The 27108-nt window shown below is 37.1% G+C and overlaps 1 protein-coding gene across 1 annotated transcript in view; it reads left to right on the forward strand.

Moving 5' to 3' along the window:
* Nucleotides 1-27108, forward strand: part of HHIP (hedgehog interacting protein) — a 69500-nt gene that overhangs the window by 30837 nt on the left and 11555 nt on the right. The window contains exons 5-11 of the mRNA XM_086889304.1: nucleotides 18657-18808; nucleotides 19243-19416; nucleotides 20227-20370; nucleotides 21253-21374; nucleotides 23425-23548; nucleotides 23909-24039; nucleotides 24629-24710. Of these exons, the coding sequence (XP_086745430.1) occupies nucleotides 18657-18808; nucleotides 19243-19416; nucleotides 20227-20370; nucleotides 21253-21374; nucleotides 23425-23548; nucleotides 23909-24039; nucleotides 24629-24710 (929 nt within the window). The remainder of the gene's footprint in view (nucleotides 1-18656; nucleotides 18809-19242; nucleotides 19417-20226; nucleotides 20371-21252; nucleotides 21375-23424; nucleotides 23549-23908; nucleotides 24040-24628; nucleotides 24711-27108) is intronic.

Genomic DNA, 27108 nt, shown 5'->3' on the forward strand with positions numbered 1-27108 from the left:
TATCCTGGAAAAAATATAAGAAGTGTCAGTGACCAAAATCTATCCAACTATAAAAAGCAAGCATTGAGCAGTATCTGAAAGAGATATTTGGGTAATGAACACTGTCTGTATTTAACTCAGCAGCATCCTCAGCAGTACAACAAGACACAATTGAATGAAATAGTATTGAAAAGGGGGTTTGTTTAATGGCATCTAAAAATATATTTAATTTGAAAAAAACAAGATCTAGAAGAAATAGGTGAAGTAATACATTTCAGAAAAGACAATATTGCCTTTTCATTCTGTTTCTTCTTAAATTAAAAAGTTTAACAAATTGAATTGTCACACTTGAAAGGAATGACATTTGAGCAACATAATCACTTGTCTGTTACATGCTGCTGCTTTGATAGTTTTGATTCAGCACCAATTAATAAAGTGTTCACCTGTAGCTTTTCTGCTACTGTAATTTATCATCCAATTGTTTACAAAAAATACAGCAGACATGTAGGTCTCCTGACAGAGAATTGGGCCATCTATCAATGAAACTGGGTGCAGGTAGCTCCTATGTCTGCTGGTGTGGTAGCCTATAGAAAAATCACCTTTAATCTTTGCTTCAGATTCCTTGTCCAGAAATAATGTAGTGTTAGTGTTTGCTTTCTGTGTGGGACAGAGCCAAACATCTCAAAATTAGCTTTTATGTGAAACTTGAGGTATGCTGCAAAGCTTGGTGACTTAATAACTAATTTGGCTACCAGACTCACATGTACAGGCTGGTTTGTATCAGGGCTGGATGCAATAGAAAGCATTTCTAACAGTAACTAGGAATTGTCAAGATAGGCTTCTGGGGAAGCTTATAAAATTACAAAATATTGGTCACAATATACAATAATACAATCAATTCAGAGAGGCAGCTTCAAAGGCACATATAAAGCCAATGGTCCTTGCTCACAGAGACCTGCCATGCTGCTGCATGAAATTAAATATTGTTTGGTGAAAGGGACTCATTGCTCTATATAGATCAAGGACATTATCCAGGATATGCAAATTACAGATGGTAGTCCCTCTCACTAATCAAGTACAGAATTCCTTTCCTGATTCTTAGGAAGGCTGTTTAGAAACATTATCAGGTCAAGACTAGAAATTCTAGTAAAAACAGAAAAGGAAAAGGAGAAAAAGTCCATAACAACATAACAAGTAGCTTGATAGGTTAAATCTTTAGATTAGATGCCTGAACTGGGTGTTTATTCACCAATTAGGGTTTTCTAGCTATACCTGCCACAAAAATATTTTGCCAAAAACCCTAAGAGCATGAGAGTCACAGACTCTCACAGAGAACAATTACACTGGGGATGTCATTCTCTAATTTTATTGCCACACTTAACTACCTCACTTGCAGAACAACGTCCTAAAGCCTTCTGTTCCCTGGGCTGAACAAGCCCCACTCTGGCAGCCTCTCCAGAGAGGAGAGCAAATGTTCCAATCCCCAGCCCCCCTTCACTGGACTCACTGTGGTGTAGTGACACCACTCTGGTGCTGAGGGGCTGTAGAACCCAGAACTACAGGTGCAGTGTTCTCTCTGCAGCCTCCTAAGTGCCCAGAGAAGGGAGGATGATGGGTTTCTCTGCTGCCTGTGCTCTTGTTAAACAGCCCAGCCTGTGGCTGGTTTTCTCCACTGCCAGGGCACTCTGCTGGCTCGTGTTCAATTTGCTGTCTGCCGAGACCCCACACTCCCTTTCAGCAGAGCTGTCCCCAGCCAATCAGTTCCCTGCCTGCATTGTTGAAAATGTAATGGGATTTGGGAAAGAAAAAGTCTGCAGGAATCCCTATCTGAAGTTCTGAGTCGTTCCTTCTGGCTGGGCTATCCAGTCAGAGGTAGTTCTTCCCCAGCACAATGAAGGTCAAGGTCTCTGTTTAAAAACTAGAATCTAGAGATAGCCCCCCTGAGATATCTTTCTTATCCTCCAGTCCCTCTTCCCACCATAAAACCCATCAAGCTGCTTTTAACACTGTAGTTTAGAACTTCATATCGGGCTGGCTCCCCTCTGTCTTAATAATTGCTCAGATTCCTCAAACAGCAGTATTCAAATGAAATTTATCAAGCGTATCAGAATTCAGAAATAATAGATGCTGTGATGCTGTTGACTTAATGGCTGTGGACTGCAGATGTGCATTGAAGGGTATGAAAGAAGCATCACCACTCACCCTATTTCCACTGAAGACTGTCCTTTAAGGGGTTGATTTTCAGAACTCTTAATCACTGCTGTAACCAGATACTTAGACTTGAATATTTATTATATACGTAAGGCATTAAATACTTATTGTGATTTATAGCTTGGGTTAGGATGTTATTTTTAAATAAGCCATGTAAAGTACCTTCAATCCTGTCCATTCACACATGCATGAGGCAGACTCCAAAATCATGAGATTGGCTTAGAAGCCACATGCTTACAAAGCCCATTTGAATACAGGGGGAGCGGAAATTCACTGCCTCCTTACTTTTTAGTTTGATTTGTGTTCTCAGACTTCTTCCTGCAATCAAAAAGTCTGACAGTTTCAAATTAAAAAGCTGAAAACCTACTTGCAGTGCTTTATTCTACTAATTTCAGCTTTCAATACACCTCTTTTACTTCACAAGACTTGTAATTTAATTGCAAGCCTTGGCTACACAACATACTAAGATGTGTGCACATAGCTGCGTAGCTGAAAATTCCACAACATAATGAAATATTAGTCGTAATTAACAAGAGACTGGATTGCTGAGGTTCTGTGGCATGCCTGCAAATGTTTGAGCCCACATTCCTTCCATACAGTCAGCTCTGACGAGGCTCATAAGTCCCTCATGCAGTGAGACTGTGGGAAGAGCCCATATGGGCAGAGAGCAGGGGAACCTGCTGGTGTTCTGGAGAATGTCTGCTTTGTTTCAATCTTCAGAGCAGAAAGGGCAATTTTCATATTACACTTATTACATTTTGTGTGTCCCTGGGAGATTTTCCTCTATCAGTTCCAAGAACAATTGCAAAGGAAATATTTCTGAGTTTATGAATTTGTAGAGGAAGTGAATTTAGCACTTTTAAATATGTTAAAGCAGTTACATTTTTATTCCTCAGATATAGCAAACTATGATTTTTTCAGAAGTTACTGTTCTTTTTCTCCTAAGGGAATATGGTTTCTGTAGCTTTAGTGAGGCTCTACTAATTTTTACATACCTCATATTTCTAAAGAAGAAATTATGTTTATGTTAGCTATTTTTCTTTCAGGAATTGTTCCGTTCAGTGCTTAAGTGTAGATTGCAAATGTGTGAATTTCCTATTCCTTTTTGGTGGGGAGGGAGGGTAATAGAAAATGTTGGCATTTATCAAGGAATAATATATCAGTGTATTACAATATTCTGACAACACTAGTAATTTTTTTCTGCTTTGAATTTGAATAACTGTCACATTTAGCTAATGACCATTCAAATGCAAAAGTGTAAATAATGACATCATTTAAAACAGATGCCCAAGTCTTCCAACAACAACAACAAAATCAGGAATAATGAATAATATTTACTTAAATTTCAAGTTTATATTAAGTAATGCAACAGACTATTTGAAAAAGCTGTCACGGGTCTTTGGATTAAATTGGTTGATATCATTTGTGTACTGCATACCTTTAAAAGATGACTTGAAAGATATAATCCCAGCCAATAATTCCATTGCAAATTAACTCAACTGGTAGATATTTATCTAAAGATAAGGCTTACAGGATGAGCCAGTCATGCTGAAGCAACAAAAAATGAGTCCATGACTCCTCTAAAGCATTTTTTAAGTTTGATTCAAGAAGTCTTTGCAGACCAACTGTGATAAATATGCATTTGTCACATGGAAGGGAAAATAGTTTTCTACATAAAACAATTATGATGATGATGCTTATTTCTTTTAGAAGAGAGCAACAAGAAAGAACATGGTTCTTTTCTTCATTTGAGCTCTGAGACTCTGGGACTGAAACTTTGGTTCTTACAGACAATCACATTTTTGACAAATTGCTACTGCTGTACTCCTATCATTCCTGGTCTGTTTGGGGTTTGGTTTTGTTGTTTCAAACAAGTTACAAGGATGGCTTAACTTCAGAGAAATTTTCTTAATGAAATCCATTCCACCCAGAAGGTGTTCTCTCTAACAAATGGGAAACATCACTAAATTTAACCCAAAGTCTGAGCATATGGAAAGCTACATAGATGATGTCAGACATTACAAATATTATTTGTACTTGCTAGTTTACTTCAAGGGAAATTATGAGAATGACATCATAATGATGACTGACTAATTTTTATTAGTGTTTTCTCTCTGAAACTCTAGACTTAGAGTTATAAAGAAAAACATCTTTTAAAATGCCGTATCTGTTATTCTTTTCTAACACTTTGTGATTTTCTTATTTATAAAAGATATTAATATTTTAAAATACCATAGATACTATCAGCTCTTATTCTACTCCTTTGACAGGTCAAATATTTTTTGTCAAAAAGAAAAAATAATATTTAATGCTCATAAAAGATAGGAAATGATCACATCTTCTTTTAAATTAATTGCTTATTGGGTTGGCCTAAAAACCTATAAACTCTGCTGGAAGAGTTGTAGCTAATTTCTTTATAACAGTTTCTTACTCTGGGAGTGAATTACGCTGATGAAGGGGTGATGACCAGCTTAGGAATAGCGATATGTTCCTGCAGTCAGCAAAGACAAATCACAGGGTGCCACAACCTTGGCAATATCCAAAATCCACAGATCCCGCAGAGCTGTATTTTACAGGAAGAAACCCAGTAATGCAGGGTTGCATAAGTACTTTTTGCAAAGGTTTGTTGGGTAATTTTACTGAGGACCTCTTATAGGATCAGCTCCAGCTCTGCAGGGCTGCTCAGGCACTCTCTGTTATCTTCAGATCCTGAGACAGCAGCAGCCGAGGACACCAATAAAACAGTCTCCCAAGGAGAGGAAAGAAACATTCTTCAAGCCCAGATAAAGGGCATCCCTATAGGAATACTGTGAGAGTCATCAAGGGATGAGATACAATGATTCAATGCAGTAGGGACTCTACAACTGAAAACTGGTGGGTGGCACAGCAAGCCAGAGAATTGTGGAGAATTCCCCTCCCTTTTTTCAGGTGGTCAGTACCACCAGACTGCATTCCTGGGCTCTTTACTGAGGATAAGATTGGACCACAATACCACAAATCTCCATGACTATTAGTATCTTTCTCCAAATGCTCTTACCCCATTCAGCACCATGTTTTTGGTTGACCTCAAATGCAGTCATCTTATCAATGTGTTTATGGTTGAGCATGTTCATAGATTCTGTATATATTAGGACCTTTCTTTATCTGTGAAGAGTTGTTTTCATGAGAAATTAATATTTATGGTGCCACAGTGCTTACACACTTAAGGGTACTTTAAATGCTGTGCCCCAGTGGAGCCATCATATTGATGAATTAATTTAATATGCAAAATTCAAGGATGAATTTGTCATCAATAAACCCTGCCAGATCTGCATATTTGGCTCTGACTTCTGGCATAAAGTGATGTATTGTCAGTCCCAACTCCCACATAGATATACTTACATTAGGTGAGCAAAGGGAAGGCTCACAATGTGCATCCCATGTCTGAGTCAAAGCAAAGCTTTTGAGAAATTGCTCCCTCTCAGTCTTTGTCACCCTCTTGCCTTAGCAATGCTGAGTGTGTGTCTTAACTGCTTTTACTTCATTCCAGTGCAAAGAAAATAAAGTTCAGCAAATAACTAAGGTTTGCTACCATCATAGAGAGTTACAAAATTTTACTTCCAGAAAATCCAGCAACATCTTCCATAAATGATGTATATGTGAGTTCAGAGATATCCTAAAACAAGAGGTCTAGGTTGTATCAGTGGCATCATTCAGCTTAGCACAAAAGGAAAGTTAGTTCTGAGACTGATTTGCAGAGCAATTCTGAAGAGAGCTACACCACCATGTAATGGGCCTATGCTCCAAGGAATGCTTCCCTAACCAGCCCCATTTGCAAATGATTCTCAGGATAAAAATGAGCAAATGATCTGTAATAGATAATAAACAGCTAATCATTACATCACACATACCACATCAGTTAATACAGATACATTTATTAAACCTCTTTTATATATGACTTACATTAAAGCATTCTGTTTTATCAAGGATTCAAAGTGATTAGAGTTTAATTTGTTATTTTAGTATACTATACCTTTAAATTGTTGACATATAAGTTGTATAAATAGAAACACCATAAATCTCTTAAAAAATGTACCATAAATTTTTTATGTATGACCTTTAAGTAACAGCAGTCTGTTGCATAACTCTGCAGGGGAAGTCACATGGTGGAAACCTCATATTTCCTTAAATTTATGGTTGTTTCTTGGTGGTCTAAAAGACTTCTTTCTTTTTCTTTTTTTTTCTAAAGTTTTAATCTTAGTAAATTGTTTAATGTTTGGTCTAATGCAGGTCAATGTAAGTTCTTATTTAGATTTATAATAGGAAATATATAATGTCAGATACCAATGAAGCCTGGCTAATAAAGTCAAGGATACCAGTGTTATGTTTCATTATAATGATGTGAAGATAATGCCTTTAGCTGCATAACCACCACATTAGTTACAGACCACAAAATAATCTTTATGAAATCTCAGGGTAAGATTAATTAAGAGAAAATTCTCCATTTTTTCCAGTAACTTTTTTCTCCTCAATCAGAAGCATTTTTGATTGATAAATCCTCTCAGCAACGTTGTATCAGATCTCATTTACTGACACCAAAAATCAAGTAAACGCTGAAGTGGAGAGAATTGGCTGCCCCTTGTTATCCTGTTTTGCACTAGGAAAAAAGTCAGTGGAGTTTGGGCATATGCCTAAGTACTTGCTGAATTAGGGTCTTATGAAACAAAATTTTATGTTAAGGTAATGATCATGGCCATTACTTAGGGGAAATTTTAGTCTTTCCAACTCCGAAAGAGTTTGGTTTACACCCAGAGCAGTGTTATCAGCATCAATAGAAAAGGTCTGCCTCAAGTTAAAACATGCAAGTGAATATAAGTTGCGTGAACAAGAAGAAATTATTAGTGGTTTTCCACCTCCACTGAAATCCTCAGAATCCAAAACAGGAATTTACAACACTTGGCAGAATAAAAATTAAACCCCACTCAGAAATGTCAATATTTAAAATGCATAGTACAACCATAATTTAATGAGTTCTTTAAAAATATACAGGGCACGTACATGAAAATGCAGTTTTCAAAACCCTTTTTCCCCAACAGTGGAATTGAATTTTGTAGGCATAACAACATTAGTTTACTCTTTACTATAAAATAAATCCTTCTAGATAGTTCAAAGACCATTTATTTAAGCCTTAAGATATGCAAATCAAACATGTGTACTCTGTTTATATCCACTCATGTTCCACTTTTGAGGCTACAAAAACAATTACATTTGATGAGAATTTAACCTATGAGGCCAAGGAAAACTGTGTTCACCTAAATTCTGGATGCAAGTGTATGTAGTGAAAATGTGCATAACACATAAGCATAAACAGCTTGGAAAATCCAAGCCCTGCACAGTCATAAATCCTCTCCAGAGAGGCAGATGTGCAAGGCAGATGTGCACGTTCCACAGGAGGTGCAAGTGAAAGCAGTTCTTTGTGTGTCCAGCCTAGCAGAGGATGAGGGCAGGTTTAGATTGGATATGAGGAAGAAATTCTTAACTGTGAGGGTGAGGAGACACAGGTTGTCTGTGAGGGTGATGGGCACAGGTTGCCCATCAATCAAAGACGTCCAAAGGTGTGCTTTCAGTGTCTCAATAATGTTTGGTTCAACAGACTTTGGTAATCCGTCTGAAGGTGTCAGGTGCTGCGCAAGTTCAATGACTACTAAAAAAGAATGGAAAATAAAAGAATGAAAATTCTTTTTTCTCTTTTTTGCATTCAGTCTTCTGGATAAGCACTAAAACAATTAATACATGTTAAATAAATATCTCCAGGAGTGTTTAACAGTGAGAAATTTGATATGTCAAAAAATCTGCTGAAAACCAAATTAGACCAAGATACAATAACAGCCATTTTACTATTGTCAGATGAGCATTGCTCAGCTAAGGAACCGGTAATTTGTAAAATCAGTGTCTTTGAGCCTGGAAGAGGGTTAATCCAGGATTATTTACTTTTTTTCTCTTTTATTTTCTCAATAATTTTCTTCAAAAAGAGCATTTAGAGCCTGAACTTAGAAGGAGGGTGATAGTACTCAAGGCTAGTCTGGAGCAGAAGGCAAATGTGCACCCAAAAGAGAGTCTGGAACTTTTTCCTATCCATGCAAGGCATTCATTATTCTCACAAATAACAGAAAAATCAGCACTGCTGGGGCTTTCACAAGTAGATGAGGGTGTCAAGGGAGAGGCAAAAATCCATCCCGCAGGCAGCGAGTCTTAGGAACCTCAGAATGCTGGCAATGGCTTCGTTAGAAACCAGAGAGCCTTCCTATGCCAAGAACAGACACTAAAATCTCAGACAGTTAATGCAAGAACAGGATAGAGAGGAGTGAGAATATTCTGAGATTTTGAAAACATACTCTCACCAAGTGTGGACTGAAAGGTTCTCAGAAAGGGCCAAATGAAATATTTCATTTCACTGTTGACATTCTTTTAACTAAAACTAATTTCTAAACTGAAAACAACTCACTGAAGTAATCAAAATTCCCACTTTTACACATATTAACATAGTATGTTTCAAGAATTTCAGAATTATTTCACTTTTTGCCCCTCAAATAGAACATGTGTGACAAGCAAACCTCCCTTTCCATCAGGGAAAGCAGGGACTTGGACAAATCACCATTTTCCAACGCTGTCTTTATTCAGAGAGCTTCCAGCCATTTGCACTGAAGACATTTTTCATAGTAATTAATGGTTGTCTTAGGACAAATGAGTTCTGAAGTTCTATGTCTGCATCAGCTATTGACGCACACAAACATATTCCTCCAATTATTCCATATGCATGCAGTGCCTCACCCTATTTCATTTTTATAACTGTGCATGCTTAACACATTCCTTCTTTGCAATGTCCAAAACTATCTTTGCATTCTCAACAAGAAACATATTTCTCATTCACACATCTTGGGCCAAACCCAGATGGTATTAGTTTCCTACAAGGGTATTTCCTGTATGTCTGAATTGTCAACACGGCTGTGGATTGCCATCATTCTCCTCTTATATACAGATTCTAGTCATGGAGAGCAAACCGTATATCCTCCACCACCCTGGTTTTTCCACTTGGCACATTTCATAAAAATATTCACATCTCTCTTCAAAATATTAATATTTTTCTCACTGTTTTAGTTGAGAGGTAAAGACAAGACCTATATGAGGGATCCACAAAAAATGCTTGATTATTTTAGCTTCCTCTGGTGTCCGCAAAATGTCTGTGGAAAAAATCTGGATATCTCTGGATTTATTTACTCATTTTCAGGTATTTGGCAAAATACATATATTTTTTAAGACTTACTGAAAGAACTAAAATAATTTGGTTGCTTAAGGCAGTATTTAAAGCCAAGCTTAACTGCAGCAGTGTAAGTAAGTTGCTCACTGGCCTTTCTGCCATTGGGCTGCTCATCTCCTGGGGCACTGGGAAGTTGATGGGATTGGCAAAGAACCAGGGAGAAAAGTCCTTGGGCAGTATCAGAGAATTCAAATGCATTTTTCTTCCCAGATCCCATCCAGTACCTTTTCAGAAAAGTGAGGGTTCTTTGCTTAAAATGTGTTTCTGACCCAGGTACAAACATGATGCACATGCATGCTTTTTGTTGAAAAAATGCAATCATAGCCTTTTTTGGATTATTTCTGTCTGCCTTTGTACCAGGACTCCAAAATATGCAGTCATTATATTTCAAGGAGTTTCATTTTAGATAACAAATACAGTTCCAATGCTCACACTCATATGTGGAAGCTTAAAGCTCAATAGCAGATGCTGGACATCTAAATGTTCGCGTTTGTGCCATTTAAAAAAAAAGTATCATTTACTTTCTGGAACAGCCGAATGGCCAAAGAACATAGGTGTAAACAATCTCAATCCCGAAGTAAGAAGACATAGAAGAGTGGTCTAGCCTTCATCCAGTAGTGCTGTTGTATGTCTACAGCGCTTCTAAGTACAAAGTCTGACTTTGCCTATTATGTTTTGCTTAATAATTACTGAGAAAACCAGCAGCACGTGCAACCATCATGGCTTTGAAGATATGGCACGTTATTATCAAAACTATGCTGAATGCTGATACTAAATATAGGCTGAAATATGCCTCTCCATGCATCCATATTTCGGAGTCCAAAAGTTCTTTGGATATTAGAGAGCAGAATAGCATTTGTTTTATCACTAGGATTTGCACACACATTTTTTGGTGGCTGAAAAATAGTGGTATGTTCTCATCTTTCGGGGCCTGCAGGCAAAGTCTCACATTCTATATGGGGTCTCTGCCTTCAGGAGAGAGCCTCAGACTAGATCATAGGTGGAATACAAGCATCAATTGCAATAAGCCTTTTTTTATCCTTCCTGTCTCCTGTGTTTTTATGCTACTTGAACTTCTATCCTTCAAATTGTCTCTCAATCCCCTACTAAAAACCATTCAGATAATGCAATTTTCCAGTTTCTTACAATAAGAAGGAGGTTTGAAATACCTTGCAGAAATCACTTTAAAGCCTTTCCTAAATATCTTCAGAGCCTTAGTGACTAAAGCCAGAAATTTGCTTAAGAAATAACCTTCAATGAAGAAGATTACCTTTTTATTTACAGAGAAGATGAGCATCAATTTGATAAGCCATGGGACTCACTCTTCTCTCAAAACAGTGACAGAGCTCATAAAGGCCACAGTTTAATCCAGGCTGTGTTGGAAATATGAATGATTATCATGGTAATACTTGGCAAAGAAATACAACTGGTGTGGACTGAATGAAGTGCTTCTAGCCCTTTATTAATCTCTGACAAAAGGTAACCTGTTGAAAGGGTGTTTTTCAAAGTTCTTTTAACCATTTCTTTTGCAAGATGCAGACTGCTAGCAACTTCTGGCACGTGCTGACCAAGTTTTAATATCCATTAGCATGCAGACAACATTAAGGACATGGAGACCAATCTAAGCAGAAATCTAAAGCCTTTTTCCTTCAAGCTGGCTGTGGTTTTCTGTGTTCTCCCCCAGCCCCACAATATTGAACTACATAGCTCATGTGAATGTACCATTCCTTTTGCAAGCAGAAAAAACAAATATCTGCTCTAATAGGTGACAGTTCAGCACTGAGAGCCAAAGGAGAAAGGCAGAATTGTTTGTAAGAATAATGTCATCATGGCATATTCCCATTTGCATCCCTCTTTTTTGAAACTAGTTATTTTTAATGCCTACAATTAGACAGATCAACATTTCTGGTTTTAATTTAATGCAGAGAGTATGATAATTACTGTTATTCTGTTCTGAATTATATCCCTAAATTTCCATATAAAGTGGTCACGGTAAAACAGCATGAATTTGTTTTCGATTATCGGAGTATAGAATTTGTTGTAGGTTCATTCATTTTACATAAGCACTGTCAAATTTGCTCTGTGTCACCATACATCCTTTTTTTTCCCTCTCTCAGCAGAAAAGAAAATAAGTCTTATAGCTCATTTAAAGTGCTGTAGACTTCTTTGTGGACATTTATTAAAATTAGCATCTCAAGAAGACCTTTGCATGGTAGCAGGGTTTTTATTTTTCCATAGCATATTTTTATCCATAGGAAGGACAAAAGGGACAGCAGTGATTGGCTGAAATAACATGCCACAAAAAAAGCAACTTATGTATTGAATTGTAATTCTTAGAGTCTTTTGACATTAATAATCTGTATTTTAAACAAAATGAAAAATTGTATTGAACGTGCTACTGAAAAATAAAGATAAGTTTTATATACATAGTGAGGGAAGGAGAGCAGGAGAAAATCAGAACAGATGGCTGAAAGGACCATAGTCAAATTAGAGCATTGGTAGAACAGCAAGTCACTAATAAGATAAATTTGTATTGTTTTTGTGTTTACAGAAAAATAAAGTCAGATAGCATCAAAATAGGGTGCAAGTTTTAAACAGTCATTCTTGATTGGAAGAGATAAAGCCACAGTTTTGTTGACTGGGAGAAAGGTTTATTAGTGTCTTGTCATCATGTCATGTATTTGTGAATGCTAATGGAACGTAGTCTGTTCTCTGTGGGGCATCATCTGAGCCAATTTTATTGGACTGCCCCATTGAAAGAGAGTTGTAAAATTTGCCTTTATCATAGAAGTGGCATGGAAAGGTGGGTAAAACTTCAGAGCAACAGAAAGGAGGAGGAAAAAATACAAAGGTATATCAAGTCTATTCCCCACTATTAATGATGGATTTTCATGGTCAGTAAATTTCTGAACACTTACTGTGTTCTCCTTCACTGGATGGAAGCTTTCTCGCTTTCCTGGAAGGCTAATTCTGCAGCACAATGGATCTCAAACCAATGCAGCAGAAAACCTGTCAGGGAAAGACAGTCTGTAGTGGAAGAATGCTGAAGAGGAAAAGTGTAGGAGAGCAGATATGCCAAATAAATAAATAAAAGACCAGAAAGTGGAGGCATGCCAGGGAACTGAGAAGGAGCATGCTTATTTTTTACCTTCCCATAGTGGCCTCCGCTGGTGAACCACTCACTGAGTTGCTGGTGGAATGTAAAGCTTCCTTGAAAATAAATCCAGCTGGGGACAGAGGTGGAATCACCACCTGTGTTCCCAGAGGATAAATGCTGCTTACAGCTCAAGAGGCCTCTGTGGTGCAGGAAAGTGTGTAATTCACACCTTCCTGAGCCAGCTTTACTGAATGCAATAATCATCTGGTCTTTATTTGAATCTCCCTCTTCCGGGACTGATTTCCACTGTCTTCTGTTATTCCAATTCTCCTAAAGCAGTGCAGTACATAAAGTTTCTGAGTCCAGATGCAGACCTCACATGGGCTCATGGCCACCTCCTTGTAAGCACACTCACAGCCATATGTCACTCTGCCCAAAACCTCTCAATTATTGGCTGGCTCTGGGCAGTCTCAAAGCTTTCAGCTGCTCCCAACCAATAACTAGGAGAGTTGTGAAAGCAGGATTCCTGTTGTACCTGAGAAGTGTGAAGGAGGCAAGCTGTGGGTTTATGTTGGGTTGGCATCTGCATTTAAAAGTTTCATGTACTTTCTTTAGGAGGACGGGAAGAAATAATTGTATTATCAGGGGATGAGGATTATCATTTGGACTAAGCTAAAGACTTGCCCAGCAGAACAGCAAAATGTGGAGTTGAGGAATTAAAAAAATAAGTACAGAGGACTAGGACTAGAAGTGAAAGGTCCTGCATTTAGTAACTGGTGTCTTCAAAGGACTGTGAAGGTAAGGAAAAGAAAAAAAAAATATCCCACGTTGTCAAAATTTTGTCTTTGCTGCAACAGAAGTAAGAAGAAAAAAAGAATTAGGCTTTAAGTTTTAGTCCTATCAAATATCAGAACAGAAAATTTGTATGCACTTTGGCCATTTTCAGCTAAAACCTGCTCTGCACCTAACTGAATAGAAAGCAGCTATAACTTCAGTAGGTTTTGTGCTTAAATTCCATGTCAGAGTACAGCCCTTTAAGTATTTCTCATGTATAAATTTAATTGTAAAGAGTTCCTGTACCTAAAGTTATTTTCAAGTCAAGTATTAAAATAATGCATTTGTTGAAATTAGTAAAAAAAAATTAAAATGTTTTTTTAAAAATCTTTAGATAACTGCAAAGCCCTTTATAAACAAGGAAAAAAGTGAAGCTCTGCAACACAAGAGGAAAAAGGAAATGCTTTGGAGATAGGGTCTAGTATGTAGACCATACTGAGCCATGACATCACTGTAATTATTTTCCCCTAAGGTAAATGTCTTATGTTACAAATCCTTCCCTTGCCAGAGGCCTCAGGCCCCACAGATAGCAAAGCACTGGAGTCCTCAACACCCAAGAGGTCTCCTAGGAGCTCCACTCCAGCAGCCTGCCTGCAGCCCAGGCAACTTCTTCTCCTTTCATTCTGTCTTTGCTCTATTTTCACCAGTCTGGGGCAATTCCCTCTTGGGGAGCTCAGAATAGGTGGTGCAGTTCGAAGGGCAGGGTGTACCCCTGCAGCAGACCTTGGCAGCCTTCTGCTTCTGCTGGAGTCACGTTTCTGTCCTGTGCTGGGGCCAAATTTCCAAAACATGGCAATTAAGCAAACACTTCCCACTGGGAAGAATACCTGACACTGATTTTCAGCCCTCCTGAATCTTGTTCTGAAGAGTTCAGATGGTTCTGCCTGATAAGAGACTTTACCCTTCACCCATGTTTTTCGCAAATAATACTCCATAAGATTAGTTGGTAAGGCATATTGGTTATGCTATTTATTAAGCAGGAAATAAACTAAATTAAAGGTGATTATATTACTTCAACAACTTACCCAGCATTTGCACTATAAAAATAGACGAAAAAAAGATACAAAGATATTACAGTTAAAATCTTAAGTCAGTGTTGAATTTGCATATTTTAAGCACAACCCCTTTTCAAAAAGGTTTTCTCCATTCTAACATGAGAGTGAGTTTGTCCAGATAAAAAAGTCAAGTATAAATATCATTATATACCATATATATATATATACATAGTACTGTTAAGTATAAATACCGTTGTTTTATAAGTATTGAATAAAGAGTGCATTTCAAAATCAATTTTAAAGGAAAATTTGGCATATGCTACCTACATTGTTTACTATTAAGCCACACAGAGTAATGGAAATAAATGGTCATGTCTGGTTTTGCTTACTAGCATTAATTACTACTAAGGATATGTAATTAAGGGTCATACTTACAATATGATCAATTTAAAATTAAATAATTTTAAATACCAGTTAAAGCATTCCTGTGTATTTCTCTGTATTTACTATATGTAATAACAAATATATTGACATAATTAAATGGCACCATGTCTTAAAAATAAGTGCAGCATATGTTTCTGTATTACAGAAGAAGCATAATATCTTAATAATATAATAAAACTTCTGTCTATAATATCAGAGGTATACCAGAGTACATTTGAAAGCACACAAATTGGAAGCAGAGCCCACTTCTAAGTAGTGGTTACATGAAAATAGCACCATTCTATAAAATTCCAGTATTCACATGCCTCACATCCAGTATTCACATGCAAGTTACTTCTCTTAGTGTTAGGTCAAAATACAAAGTGGATCATTTTGTGCACTTGTTTAACATTTTTACAAGTGTAAATATATTATCAGAAAAATTACAACACAAAATATATCAAAAATATCCTTCAGTTGAGAATACATACTGCTGCAATATACCTTCAGAACTGACATAATGTAGCTAAACAGCTCTTTAAAAATTAAAAATATAAAAACACTTGGTTTTAATGTTTACTTGACTTTGTACTGACTTTGTGGAATTCTGATTAAATTATTTTTGTGGCCGTGGTCTTACACTAAACCAAACTGGGGTTTAAAGGTCCAAGGTTCCTGGCCCAAAGGAAATCAGTTTTGAAAAAAGTGTAGTATTGGTGCAGAAGGTGTCACAGCCATGAACAGGAGAGGGGAGCTTTCAAGCTACAGAGCAGCACAGGCAGACATCGAAAGTGGGAGCTGCCAGATTTAGTTACAACACAAATTCCACATTGGCCCCAGTCCACAGTATGTTTAAGTAATTAATACTCATTTCAGCCAACCATCATTCTTTGTCTTCAACAGACATCCCAATGGAATACAAAGATTTGTCTCATTCTTGCCCTTCCTTATACAACTGACAAACAGTAATGGCTATTCCATCAAATAGTGCAGTGCAGAATCTCATACAAGCTGCTTTGTCATCTACAGTTTGTTGGTGCTGCTTTGATCTATAGGAAAACTTTCAAAGAGAGGGATGTCAATAACCTTTTAAGCTGCCAAGAAGAAGATACAGATATTTGACACATGGTATCCACAAGAAAGACTGTAAAGCCTGGGATGCTGGTTTCACATCAAAAGTCCATTGATAAAAAAATAACAGTAAGGAATATTCCATAGAGAAAATCTGAGATTTTGTACCTAATTGCTTGGTTTGATAGTACTAAAATTACTACTCCTAAGGGATTTTGCTGGATATCTCTCCATCTACCACACAGCATATGAGACAACACTACAGAAAACTATATACTTTATGGCACATAAAGGGCATTTCAAAAGCTATAGACGTTGTGGCAGTGATTTTGTTGGGAAGAGCAGGTTCGCCAGTTAGTGATAAAATTGAAAATATGCATGAAGAATCAGTTTCCAGAACCAGGAAAACTAAATATGGAAAAACTCATCTGGATTTCTAGTTGAACATGAGCCAGCTAATGGCTTGATGCTGCACTGATTTCAGTCTCTTGGAGGGCTATTCACAAAGCTTTTATTAACTGCAGATTAGACTTTTTAGGACAAAATGTGTCTATCTGACTTTGAAAAACAGCAGTGTGGCTTTTCAAGAAGCAACATAAACAATCTACAAGTGGTACACTGCTCTCTAACAATCATGCAAGCCAGCAATGAGTAAAAGTCATGGCCTGATCCTACAAATGCAACTTGCCATAGTTACTACCTTGCAGGTCCCATGTTTTGTTCATTTTTCAAATTCTTGCTCCATGTGTACTTCATTAAAAGCTCTTAATTTAATTTTCACCTGTTTACGCTTTCAACAACTTCGCTTTCACACTGAGACGGCTGCCATGGCATCGAGCACTAAATAAAATCTTCAGCTCAGTAACAAAATGATCTTTTCTTACTAATACTTTCAATAACTCACCTTGCATGGCAGACCTAGTATGACTCACTGACATTCCTGGGCCCTTAAATGAGTTGAACTCATCTCTCAGGAGAAGAAATAGGACTGTCTTTGTCTGGGCACAACAGATAGAATCATTCATCAGGAATCTTTGAAATATGCCTTCCTGTTCCCAAAGCAACTGATTTGCCTCCCTTTGCTTCAGACTTTATCAGAGCAACTTGGTCAAAACTCTTAGAAACTCAAACAATAATATCTACAATCAGTTCAGACTCAGCTGCAGAATTATTTTTGGCTCATAAAGGAGAAAGAGCTGGATTGGCAATCCCTTCATCCATGATGACTGCAACTGATTTGGCAGCTCTAACTAGACTTTCAAAACTAACCTCTCTGATAACCCCCAGAAACTAAATTTTTCTAACAAACAAGCTAGCAAATTTTGTCTGCCTCTAAATTAGCAGGATCCAGATTTCATTGTACAAATCTGTTTGTATGGAAATCTCTTGACCTATTTACATCTCTGACTCAGGTTTCTCTTTGGTGGTTGTGATTAAAAAGGAAGTACAGCAATCATGTTGAATTAAAATAAATTAAAGCTGTGCTCTTTCCCAATTAGGCCCTTTGTGGGATGACTTTCAACAGGAAGACAGGCCCATCCATCACTCTGAAGTGCAAATACATTTTAAAAGCTTCATTCTCTCTTATAATTTCAAATTTCTTAATTAGTTGTCTTGGGTGTGGTTAGAGTTGAAAAACGTCTCCTTATGGGTGCTATCAAGAGCTGGAGCACTTGAATCTACAAGAGTCACTGGTTCCGGTTTTGAAGGGCTGGCAAATCCTGAGACAAACCCCGAAATATGTATCACCTTGTGAATAATCACATATATTAATTGAATTTGAATTGTTAACTATGTGTTATGTTTATTTCCGTGCCTCAGCTTCACTCCCTCTATTGCCTCAAGAGCAACAAATGAATCTAAGTTTTATTCTTCATTTATACAAATACAGTTTTAGGCATAATAATAGTACACACATTTTTAGAAGCTTTTTAGTAGCCGAAAAGAAAATAGCCTTCTATTTAAGTTCACTGGATATTTGCATTGTCACAGTACATTAAATGGATTGGATGCTTAACATGTAACTGTACTAATCTTCATGGCAAACATAATAACAAAAGAAAGTTGTTCTGAGATTTTTCTATTTTTATTTAAAAAAAAAAAATAACAAGAAACCTTTCCAGTGAAGGACCACATGTAAAACTATGGTTTCTCTGCACACAGACCAAGGCTGCTTATTACCTACAGTACACCAGCTATGATGAACAGACCACCATAGTTGTGACAACTGATGTTGCTGCCTCCAGGGTAAAACAAAGGTTTACATATTACACAAGCAATTTAACTGTTTTCTAAACATATTGCCAAGACAGTGGGAGTTGGCAGCCAGCACTATGTTTTAGGTTTTGGATACTTGGATTACAAGTGACTGCTGATTATAGACCTTTTTATTCGTCTTCTACGAATTACAAGCAACCTAGTAACCCAGCAAAGAATCCTTTCCAGCACTTAAACTTGTCTTCATGGCTTCCCAAAGATTACATACACAAATCACTCCACAAAAGTGGCGTAACAGACTTGTGCATAGATAACTACAGAAGGCAATTGTCTTGTTCTAACTCTTAAAGACTTCCCCAAAGTGAAATGTTTTATAATCCTTTTTGTGCAGTAGTCAGGAAAGAAATAAAAGAGTTTGGGCAAAGATTATCCACAAGAAAGAAACTTTTTTTTTTTTTTTTTTGGTTCCAGCAAAACACAATAAAGAACATAATTAACTTCACAATTCTTTGTGTTTTTCATTTGACTGCAGGGAGGAGATGAAAGAGGACTGTTAAGCCTTGCATTCCACCCCAATTACAAGAAAAATGGAAAGCTGTACGTGTCTTATACCACCAACCAAGAACGGTGGGCTATTGGACCTCATGACCACATCCTTAGAGTCGTGGAGTACACAGTATCCAGGTATCAGTAGAAATCTAAAACTAACAAACTCTCTATTTCTCAGCAACCTCTGCACTTTAGTATTTCTGATTTCTAAAATGAATATGAGATTTACAATGTATAAACTTGGGCACCTGCAGAAAAACTATTGTGGATTTTATTTCAAATAGTAGTTTTGGAATTAAAGTAAGTACACTGGTTTTTTTTCTTATTAAGACTTCTTTTCAGTTATTCTGTCATTTTTTAATTATAATTACTTCTTACTTATTGTGTATAGGCAGCAAATTGTTTGTGAATGCTAGAAAATTGAAATTTCTCAGAAATAACTGTTAGGCATTTTTCCACCAAGTTACAACATCCACATCTCAAAGTATAATTTGAATGAGTCAACTGTATTTTCAAAAAGAAGAATGATAGTGAACTGGGAAAACTGTGTTCATATCTTTAACTTGCAGGAAAAATCCACACCAAGTTGACATGAGGACAGCAAGAGTGTTTTTAGAAGTAGCAGAACTACATCGAAAACATCTAGGAGGACAGCTGCTGTTTGGCCCAGATGGTTTCCTGTACATTTTTCTTGGAGATGGCATGATCACTCTAGATGACATGGAGGAGATGGATGGTTTAAGGTACAAAAACTACCAGTGGAGAGACTTCTATTATTGTGCTCAAAGGCCTCTTTGACTCAGCAGAAATGCAGGTGCTCCTGTGGTTTTTAATTTCTTTAACTATAAGGATATTCTCAAAACCCAGACCAGAGGGCATTTGTAGTACTTGGTTTTAAATTAATGGAATGGAATTAATTTAAATATCACATTTTTTCATGTTTATGAAAAGAGTTTTGGTGCTCTTCTTCTCCTTTCCTCCATCATAACCACAAATGTAAGTTAAAACATTTTAGTTTCTCCTGTTTCATATAATGAGAAAGTTCTGAATCCTTACAAAAAGGTATCAACATCTTCATTCAAACAATGCAATTTTTTTCTCACTTGCTTTCTATATAATTAGTCCTTGCATTGTATTGTCACTAGAAATCATTGAATTCAAGAGTAGGATCAAAAACATGAGCAAAAAGCACTTCGTAATTACAAAGTAATTATATTCATAGTTACTCTAGATGACACAGTATAAAAGAGTTAATAGCCTTAACACTTGAGGCACTAAACAGTTTTGATGTTTGGAAAGTTGTTCTTATGATCAAGTTGCTTCCCAACAACATGGTCAGAGGCATTTTAGTTGGCAAGATATTCGCCCAACTAAATCTTTGAAAGGCTCTGCTGCTCTTCTTTGGACTTGCATCCACCATGAAATCAATCTCTACATGATTAATCAGTAAAGTGGGTCATTTATTTTGCTGGTTCACTCTGCTATTATATGGATTAAATCTACCAGTAAAATGCATTTAAAAACCCAACTGTTTTACCCTCCAACTCTCTCAGTGATTTTACAGGTTCTGTACTGCGCCTCGATGTCAATACTGACCTGTGCAATGTGCCTTATTCCATCCCACGGAGCAACCCACACTTCAATAGCACAAACCAACCTCCTGAGATTTTTGCACATGGACTCCACAATCCAGGCCGGTAAGTAAGTTTCAATCAAACTGAAATTACTCTGGAGCAGACACTGTTTTCAACCATGTTGTTTTTTATACAGTCAGGCAGCAATATTTCAATAATAAAAGCACTCGTGAACTTTATGAATCCTCCACTCCTCCACTTCCACACATATTTCACAGTTAGAAACAAATGTACATTGGCAAAGGGGAAGGAAAAGAGCATGCACAGCTACTACAAGTCAAGCCCAAAATGACAGAAACAAAGTACAGGATTTTTAGTTTTAATTAGTAATAAATTACTACCTTGGTGAAAGAAAAGAGTTTAAAGCAGAGAGTTGGTAAAGTGCAGCTGAGATGGGAATCTTGACTGGGAAAGAAAGGCACGTGGAAAACAAATGAGAACATCTGGTGATATCTAAACAATAGCAAGGAGGAGAAAAATGCTTTAACTAAACAACACATAATTCAGCAAATTAGGTGGCTGGTAGTACTGAAGTGACATTTAAAGTCATGGTTTGAAAAAAATTGGAAAGTCAAGTTGTTCAGATAAGGATTTGATTCTTGGACTTTTTAACAGTACAAAATTCCTACACTATATAAGTTCATTTAGCTTAAGGCACTATTCTTTTCAGGCACTATAGTACAGACTACAATCTATTACTAGGGAAAAATAGTTTTATCTTACATTACATAGAAATGGTGTAGGAGTGGGAAAGTTGTATTGTCTCCTGTACATAAATCTAACACATTTCTCAGGTATTTTGGCTCAGCATGAAGTAGGTCCCTCAAATGAGTAGGCACCACAAAGAAACAATGGCACTTTAAAATGTAATGCTTCATATTAATAATTATAAATTATGAACTCAACTTCCCCATGGATTTTCTCTTTTTTTCTCTTGTTTTAAAGGTGTGCTGTGGACCGGCACCCAACAGATGTAAACATCAATTTGACTATACTTTGTTCAGATTCAAATGGAAAGAACAGATCTTCAGCAAGGATCTTACAAATTATAAAGGGCAAAGACTATGGTAAGTTCTATCCAGCGTAAAGCTGCTGGCAACAGTCAGGTTCTATGTCCATGGAATAATAAACAGAAAGCAGAAGAGAATAAGTAAATACCTTTATAGCCATGATAGAAAACTTACTGCATAGATAGGATAGATAACTTATCTGAGATAGAAGTGAAAAGTTCTGTCTTTTCAAGAGAAAACTTCGATGTAGAAGTGGATAAAAGATGCAGGGTAAAACCAAATTGAAATGACTCAACTTTGTTCTTGTTGGTGTAGAATATCATGTAAATAAGATTTAACAAATTTGACAGTTGCTAGTCTGTCAAAGATCTCACTGTTGCTGCATATTTTGGCTCATAAAGAGAATATTTTGGAATATCAGGAAATGGTGAAAATGTATTCTTAGTCTTTCACAAATAACCTTTTAAGACAGAGAACGGAAACCTCATGTAATGTGCCTCTTATAATGGAAAAAGTGAGATAGACAACAACAGACCACAACCAAACAGGGAAATGACTGAGCTCTGTTTAAATATTACTAAAAATAAAAAACTTAGAAAAAGGCACTATGCTACTACTTCATAATAAATGGCTAGTTTAGATTAGATTACAAAAAGATAAATACCCTCAATTAGGGACTTAAAAATATTAATGTGCTTCATGCTCTCTCTGAACTGGTGCAATTGCTAGTCACAATTTTAGTCTGATGTTTAACTGATGCTCAGCAAGATCCCTTGCTAGTTCAGGCAAGCCAGGTGACACTTCCTCTGAGCTATCACCTGTCTTGACTGCCCATTTAGCAGCTTGTAAATTCCTGATGGTAACATGTGATAAATGCCAACGTGTGTAAAGGCATTGAGAACTGGCCTGTTACCTGGAATGTAGCATTTCCCTTTCTAATTCACATCCCTAGGTTGTCCCACCTGTACTTCCCCTAAAAGCAAAGCAGCTGTGCTGGCTGGCACAACAGTACACAACAGCATAATGCAATTGTACTACTTCAGTTATTGAATGGATTTTCTGTGTCCTTTTTATAAAAGCCAAACCAAAGAATAATATTTGGTTAACCACTGCTCCAATGGAATTTTGACTGCATCCTTATTGCAGAGTAAACTAAGCAATATTGTGTCTATGCAGAGCAGCTTGCCAATATTAATACTAAGCTGTGGGTCAATGGCTTCAATAAAAAGAGTTCACCATCCTTTTCTCCCCCATTAAATTTCAGCTCTAACTCATGTAAAACAGTTTGGGAAATGCATTTATCAAAGACTTGCAGATATCCCTCAGACTGAAAAAAAATCCTATTAAAAATAGTCTCCTAGCCTTGGCTTTTTTTAAAATTATGCAGCTAGGATGTCAAATATAGCCAGCTTGTACCCTAAGCAGCATTTGATTGCATGAATAGGAACATGTAAACTGAAACTTCCTTGAAGAATTGTTTGATAGGACTGAACTCTGTGGTTTTGTGAAATAAAAAAGGGAAAAAACATGTAGTAGTTGCAACTACTACAGCAGCATAAAATAAATTACCATGAGAAGATACAGCCAGTAATAGTAGTTTTTTGTGGGATATAACACACATACCATGTTTAAAACTGAGATTAGGAAAGTTTCTCAAACCACTGAAAGGATCTCAAAACTAATTCTACTGAAAATCACTGGAATTTCTGCATTGGACTCTACAGTGAATGGGGGTTATTTTGTTCCTGAAGTTTAGGAGATCCAGTCTGCAGACTGGATTGACATGTAGAAATTAATAGCAGTAATCTCATGGATTTCAAAGGAAATAATAAGCATAATCTTTATGTAGTTTTATTCTCTCAGCTTGTGCACATGGAAGAAAGCAATAATAGCCTCTCCTTTTGAAATCTCTAATGGATTGTTTCACAAACAGACTTTGTTGTAATTTTCTGATTTTCTTTTTAACGTCTCATTTTTGGCAGCACATCTTGAATTCTGAGGAGTATCTAAATGGAATTAATCTCTTTCCTTGAAGCAGTAACATTTTCCTAAATGTTCATCAATGTGAAAATGCATATGATCTAATGCTATGGTAGTTCCTTTTCAGAGAGTGAGCCCTCACTTCTAGAATTCAAACCATTTAGCAGTGGGTCCCTGGTTGGTGGATTTGTGTATCGGGGTTGCCAGTCGGAGAGGCTCTATGGAAGTTATGTGTTTGGAGACCGCAATGGGTAGGTTTTGTACAGACTCACTCTTAAAAATGCATGTGAAGTGTATTTAGTCACCCAGCTGCCTGTAAAAAGCCACACCAACAGTCTTGTGTATTGTGTCACTTTGCCAGTTTAGCAGTGTGGTAATGCAGATTAGATTCTAGATCTGGGAATAAAATAGCACAGCATTCTAATGAATGGTGACATACAGACAAACCTAATCCTTGGAAAAAAAGTACAGGAAGTCTTAAGACAAGGAGCTGCACAGATGTATCCATGAAGCTACTTGCAGCGAGTGTTTACTTATTTATTTGGACAATGAAAACTCTCTGCTCAAAATGTAATACAACTTTTTTTTTTTTTATGTGTTTTTGAATGTAGAAATTTTTTAACACTGCAACAGAGTCCTGCAACCAAACAGTGGCAAGAGAAACCCCTCTGTCTTGGCAACACCGGCTCATGTAGAGGTTTCTTTTCAGGCCCTGTCTTGGGATTTGGAGAAGATGAATTAGGTAAATACTGAAAGAATTGTTCTTTAATTAAAGAGGCTTATCAGTAATTCCTGCTGAATTGTTCATAATTTTAGTAAATGTTTAAAAAGAAGGCTAACTTTGACAAAGCTGTCTCCACTGCTCTCAGCTATACCTCAGCAGCCATGTAGGAAGAACTGAGAAGAGAATGTACTGCTGGAAGGGGCAAAAGTCCTTAGTGTGTCTCACATGCTGTGAACTGTGGCACTCACTATGACACAATGTCTAAACTACTTTCTTTTATTTCCAGCATTACAGAATTAAGGGGCAAATATATTGCTTGAGCAGACTGACCCCTCTTCTCCTTTCCACACCAATTTAATTTTGTTAAGCAATTCTATACTACATGGAAAAAAGAGCCTCTTATGATAGAATATTTTTCACATTTTAGCATCAATTTGGGGAAAGTACTTATATAAATTTTCAATTAGCAAATGATTCTGCTGTATATTTCAGTGTTTTTTCTGAACTTTTTTTAATCTCATTTTGCAAATAGAACCAGATCACAAAAGTCTTGTATTTAACATCTTAGGAAAGGAGAAGTAATTTTTGGCACTGTTTTCCCTAACAGGTGAGATTTACATATTATCAAGCAGTAAAAGTATGACACAGCCTCACAGTGGAAAACTCTACAAGATCGTTGACCCAAAAAGGTGAGTACTGCACTTCTCTTTGGGATCAGCCTTTTCTTCAATAGGTTAAAAACCAGAAGGTAATTGCAGTTCTGTTCATGTGGCTGAATTATGCAATACTGGCATTGAATAAAAACGAAAATTCTCTATGCAGGGGGCTCCCTAAAAGTAAATATTCCAGCAGCAGCAAGCAGAATAGATTCACTGTCTCATAGGAAGTGAATGTCATAACAACAGAGGGGTAACCAGCACTAACTTCTGGGAATTTTTACAGTTTGACATTGTGCTGAAAGCTCCCCACTTTCCCACCTCGATGTATATTTTTAGCATGTTTTCACAGAGAAGTAGACTTACTTAATGTGGGACCATATGGACTGGTAAAAGATGCTTCTGGTAGTTCTGAAGCCAGATGATTTGTAAGTACAACAAAAAGTTTTGCAGCATCAGTGGAAGGCAGATGCTGGAATTCTCCTCAGTGCTGCTGCTTCCTCACCTGCTGCTGTGGTGGGACAGTGCACAACAGCAGCTGGCTCCAAAAATCAGCACTGTGTGACAGTACCTGCTCTGTGTACTAAAAAGCAAGTCCAGAAAATAACTTGGCAGTCCTAGCCAGTGTCAGTTTGGCCATAAGTAAGCTCTAAGGTACTCTAAGGTTCAGTCTTTCCCAAACATTTCTTCTGTTGTACAGGAGATACCACCAATGGACAATAATAGAGAGGACTCAGTTCTCAGTGGGTGTGAGTTGTCACTGCTTACTAGTTTTCAACATCCTTCCATACCCCTTCCATCACCTGTCTCTCCCTTGGAGCACCAAGGAGGAAAATCCTCTGTCCTTGGACTCTGTGCCAGAAATACAAGAAATTCTTTAACAGTTCTTAAAGAACTGCTTCCAAAGCTTATAAATCCCACTCAAGAGATTCATAAGACATGGAATTGATAGGACTGTTCTAATAAATTAGACTAATTTACCATTTGTAAAATGAGGACAAATGAAAATTATCAAACCAAAGTTCCTCAAGGCATGATCCGTGCAGAGCAGCTGGAGGTATGAAAATATTAAGGGATCTGGAAGGACTGCAAAGAACCAGTTTCCAGTATGACTCAGGGGCCCCAGCAGCAATAAGAGCTGATGACTAGCAGAGAGATATTCACTTTAGCTGGGGGAATACCATGTTCTTCATGATGGATCTTGCTGCTCTATCAGACCAAGTTGTGACATGTAAAAGTAGCACATCCATCCTTCAAAAGTATCAGAAGTCAACACAAAATGAGACAGCCAACAGAAATGAAGTTTCTTGTATAATTACTTTGACCCCATCATACCCTACAAAAGGAGCTGCCTATTTGTTCAGCATCTACTTCAGCATGTTCCTCCATGAGTATCAGATACAGTCAGACTTCTATTTCTGGCTTTGCTGTTAAGGGAGGAATTTATGTTCTTGTCAAACAAAAATTCTAAACGTTGTTAGTGGGATAACAAGGGAATACAACAAGAAAATCATGACATTGGATGCACACCGTACTATAAGTTACAGTAGAATTTCAGTGGCAGCAGAGTCTTAGTGTTTTATAATTGTACTATCCCAAAACTACAGCAAATAGCTTGTAAGCAGATGTTACTGCAGGTTGGAGCAGTCTGTCAGTCAAGGTTATTATGTATGTTTTATTTATGCTTTCTGGTATTGAAAACATTTTTTTAGAACAAAACTTGCCATTCTTCCTGGGATTGTTTAGTCTGTTGGTGTATGGTTTTAAGTGAATTTTACACCCTAAATCCACTATTAGTATCTAATTACATGGGGCTGCCTTGTTTGACCTCAGGTTTTTGTTCTTGTTACCTCTTCCAGTAGGGTGGTCTTCAGCTGACATACCTGAAAGGCCAGACCTCCCATTGCTGCCTCACGGTTGGCTGTTCTCATGCATGGAAAAGGGTCAAGACTGTGTTTGGTTACTGGTGAAAGTAACCAGAAAACTATAAAATACTTTTGTAAATTGGCACACTGTTGAAATTAAACAGACTGTGGCAAAGGGATATAGTTTTTGGTAACACTTCTCAGAAACATGGGATAATTTTCATTCAGGCAAAGTTTTGAGTTTTCTTGTTTTTCAGTCTCACACCATTGCAGCTTTTAAGGGAAGGATAATGAGTGACTTCCACAATAGCACATTGCAGATGTATTTACCCTTCCATGCTAAGTTCATACCACCCATGTAAACAACTTAAAAATTCCATGGCTTTGGCAAATGCTTATGTAAAGTTTTAGTAACAAAATACAGTTATTTACAAGATAATATTCTTTTCCATGTTAGTATTTTGTTCCTTTTCCTTGTGGTGTGTACCATACCAATACAATGAATATTCACATGAACCCTACCACACTAAGCTTTGTAGAACACAAAGTAAACATTCTACAGGTGG

This window comes from Cyanistes caeruleus, chromosome 5 (genome assembly GCF_971803275.1).
Source record: "Cyanistes caeruleus chromosome 5, bCyaCae1.hap1.1, whole genome shotgun sequence".
Lineage (NCBI taxonomy): Eukaryota > Metazoa > Chordata > Aves > Passeriformes > Paridae > Cyanistes > Cyanistes caeruleus.